The sequence below is a fragment of the Gossypium arboreum genome, chromosome 10 (genome assembly GCF_025698485.1).
Source record: "Gossypium arboreum isolate Shixiya-1 chromosome 10, ASM2569848v2, whole genome shotgun sequence".
In the NCBI taxonomy this organism is placed as follows: Eukaryota; Viridiplantae; Streptophyta; class Magnoliopsida; order Malvales; family Malvaceae; genus Gossypium; species Gossypium arboreum.
In genome coordinates this window covers 102693899-102697014 of record NC_069079.1, presented here as the reverse complement: position 1 = coordinate 102697014, position 3116 = coordinate 102693899, and the positions used below count along the sequence as shown (strand labels likewise).

At 32.1% G+C, this 3116-nt stretch overlaps 1 protein-coding gene across 1 annotated transcript; it reads left to right on the top strand.

Moving 5' to 3' along the window:
- The first annotated feature begins 1103 nt into the window (after window positions 1-1103).
- Window positions 1104-1816, top strand: LOC108487886 (monothiol glutaredoxin-S2-like). Its single transcript, XM_017792227.2, has one exon. It carries the CDS (start codon window positions 1224-1226, stop codon window positions 1530-1532), a length of 309 nt encoding a protein of 102 aa, XP_017647716.1. The 5' UTR covers window positions 1104-1223; the 3' UTR covers window positions 1533-1816.
- Window positions 1817-3116: the final 1300 nt, after the last annotated feature.

Here is a 3116-nt window from a genome sequence, read left to right as displayed (position 1 = left end):
CTTGAGTTTAAGATTTGCTCAATAATTACCAAATTAAATTTAAATTTTTTACAAATCTAACTCAAGCAACTTATGAATAATATATCATTTAAACCTCCAATCCTTTTTAGAGTTTGCAAAAATATTGTTTGATTCGATATTTAAAAGAATATATTCATTTTACTTTTATTAAAAAAATCGACCAGTGAAGACAATATTATATATGTGTGTGAGAGAGAGGGAGAGAGAAAATCTAAAATCTAACACTAAATAAACTTCAAGTTCAAATTTGGAGATTGTGGTAGCAACAAGAAAGAGACAAACAAGAAAAGAAATAAAAGGTCCCAATTGGAGAAATCAAACTGCTTTTTTCCAACTCATTATATGCCTCCTTGATAGGAACAGCTCCACATAAATTCAGACCCTAATATATGAATTATATGAACATTAAAGAAAAATATAGTATAGATTTTAAAGAATTTCAACTTTAGTGATCTAATTCAAGCTTTCCATGAAAATATCCAATAAATTTATGAAAAGTTATGTGAATAATAATGAATTTTTAAGATTTATGACAAATCCAAAATGTTAATGTATATATAAAGGGCAGTGTTTTTATAAAAAAGATTACTGTTTTGAAGATAATGTGATAGAGTATTTGAATTAAATCAACAAAGAAATGATGTGGTGAAAATTATTAATATTAAGAATAATGCTTCACCGTACAAAAGATTTGTATTCTGTATACAAAAAAAAAATATTTCACGTATTCCGTATATAAAGAAAAAGATTCCTTTTTTTATGTGAAAAAGGCTTGTGTCAATAATCATGATTGTACATATGGACAATTCTTTAATATCTTGTTCATTCGTAATAAAATATTTTCTTTGTGCGGTGATAAAAAAAAACATGCTTTTTTAGGGTGATTCGTGATGGTGCACTTCTTTTTTCAATTCCAATGCTGAAATCCTTTTATCGCTTTCACTTATGATCTAATCCAACATTTCTCTCATGTTTTCCTTTTCATTTTCCATAAAAAAAATAATAATAACTTTATTTTCTTGCCGACCAAACGCCACGTTCCTCACAAAACCCTATAAATACCAGCGCCTGTTGAGCATTCAAAGCACCTCACAATCTCAACCAACATCCAGCTCTTATTAGCCTTTTAACTTTCAAAACCCTAGCTATCATTTCTTCTACTCTCCTTACCTATCATTTGGCATTGTTTCCCACATTATCGAATGGAGAGGGTGACAAAGTTGGCATCCGAGAAGCCGGTGGTGATATTCAGCAAGAGTTCGTGTTGCATGTCCCACACCATCAAAACCCTTTTCTACGATTTCGGGGTTAACCCTGCTATACACGAGCTCGATGAAATCTCCGGAGGACGTGAAATTGAACAAGCTCTCTTGAGGCTCGGTTGTAATCCTTCCGTTCCGGCTGTCTTCATTGGTGGTGAACTAGTTGGTGGAGCTAATGAGATCATGAGTCTTCATCTTAGTCGATCCCTAATTCCAATGCTTAGACGAGTTGGAGGCCTTTGGGTTTAATCCCAAAATTAATTCACTAACTTGCATGCTAAGACACTAATAAAGTTGTGATTATAATATACTCATACATATACACATATATGTAGTCACATATAACGTCTAAAACATATATATGTAGTCACATAAATTAGATGCATGAGAGTATAGATTTCAGGTCTAATTTACAGTAGGATGTATTGAGCTCTACTGTATAAGATCTTCTTAGTGAGTATGTACGTTATCTTATTGGTAATGTACTAATTATGTCTTTTGGAGTAATATATAAAAGTTACGAGTTACTTTAATATTTATTTTGTTATTATTCTAAATTTTTACAAACGATACGATAAAAACTATCTTCAATTTATTTGAGTCTACTCATTTTCTAAATAAATTTAAGAAGATAATCTTTTGTTGACACTATTGCATTTGCATGAGAAGAATGTATATATGATGTAATGTACAAACTCTGAAGTACGTAAATGGATGTATGAAATCCGATTAAAATGGACTTTGAGTTGTTGATGGCTAAGGTAAACTAGAGTAATAGTTATTTAATTATCCACAAGTTTTTGTTTGTCTTTTTCTTTTTACTTCAAAAGGTATTTTTGAAATATTTTCTTCATTCAACTATTAATTGACTAACGGTAGCACTTTTCTAATCAATATAATAACAAATTTAATTCTTTAACTTTTATTATTTTTATCAATTTAGTTTGTTTTCATATAAAATTAATAAAAATAAAAATTCCTTTAAAATTGGCTTAAATAAACAATTGGCCACCAAATTATAACACTTTTCTTATATAAGTATCTAAATTTTTTTTTATCAAAAGTGACACCTAAACTTTGATTCCGTCACTACTTTTGGTACAGACCATTTGTTCTGTTTGAAAAAATTCTCAAAACCACAAAGCAATTTTAATTAAATAAAAATTAATTTAATTTGATAGTTTTCGTTCCCTCATCTCCCCACGTTTCTTCTTCTCCTTCCCTCACCCACCTTCACAGCTGCTCCTCGCTACTGTTCTTGCAGCAAGCTCCCGTCCCCCATCCCTTCTCGCACCAGTTCGATCTTCCAGGCCTATTCACGCAAATAACCACCACTCCTCCATGCTTCAATTACTGTTGCACTGACCGGTCCACTGCACCTCCAGTGTATCACAACAGCACCCAAGCACCGCTGCTGCCAACTTCGCTCCAACGACCAGCTGTTGTTGCACTGCATAGCTCCATCCCACCACGTCCCTTGCACCACCAGCCTTTAGACCACGCCACTTTTCAATACAATTTTTATTCGCATAATCATGATGTTATGTTCAAATGATTGGATTGTGCCTGAATAAACATGGTTTTAATTATCTTACATTAACTATAAACCACAAATCTGGTCACATTGCAGAGATTATGCATGGACTAATCGCCCACCTACTATTCTACCCACTCTAAAGAATATCATTCAAAATGGAGTGAGCGCCTGGATGTAAGCAAGTTTTTTAAAAGTTGATTATATGTAAGATGCAAAAACAGTCTATAATAATTATAAAATAGAGGACTAAATTTGTTGTTATACTTAGAAATGTATCAACCTTAGTAGGTGGACTG

Excerpts from the sequence above, each read along its gene's own strand:
- LOC108487886 (XM_017792227.2), top strand. The coding sequence starts at position 1,224 with ATGGAGAGGGTGACAAAGTTGGCATCCGAGAAGCCGGTGGTGATATTC.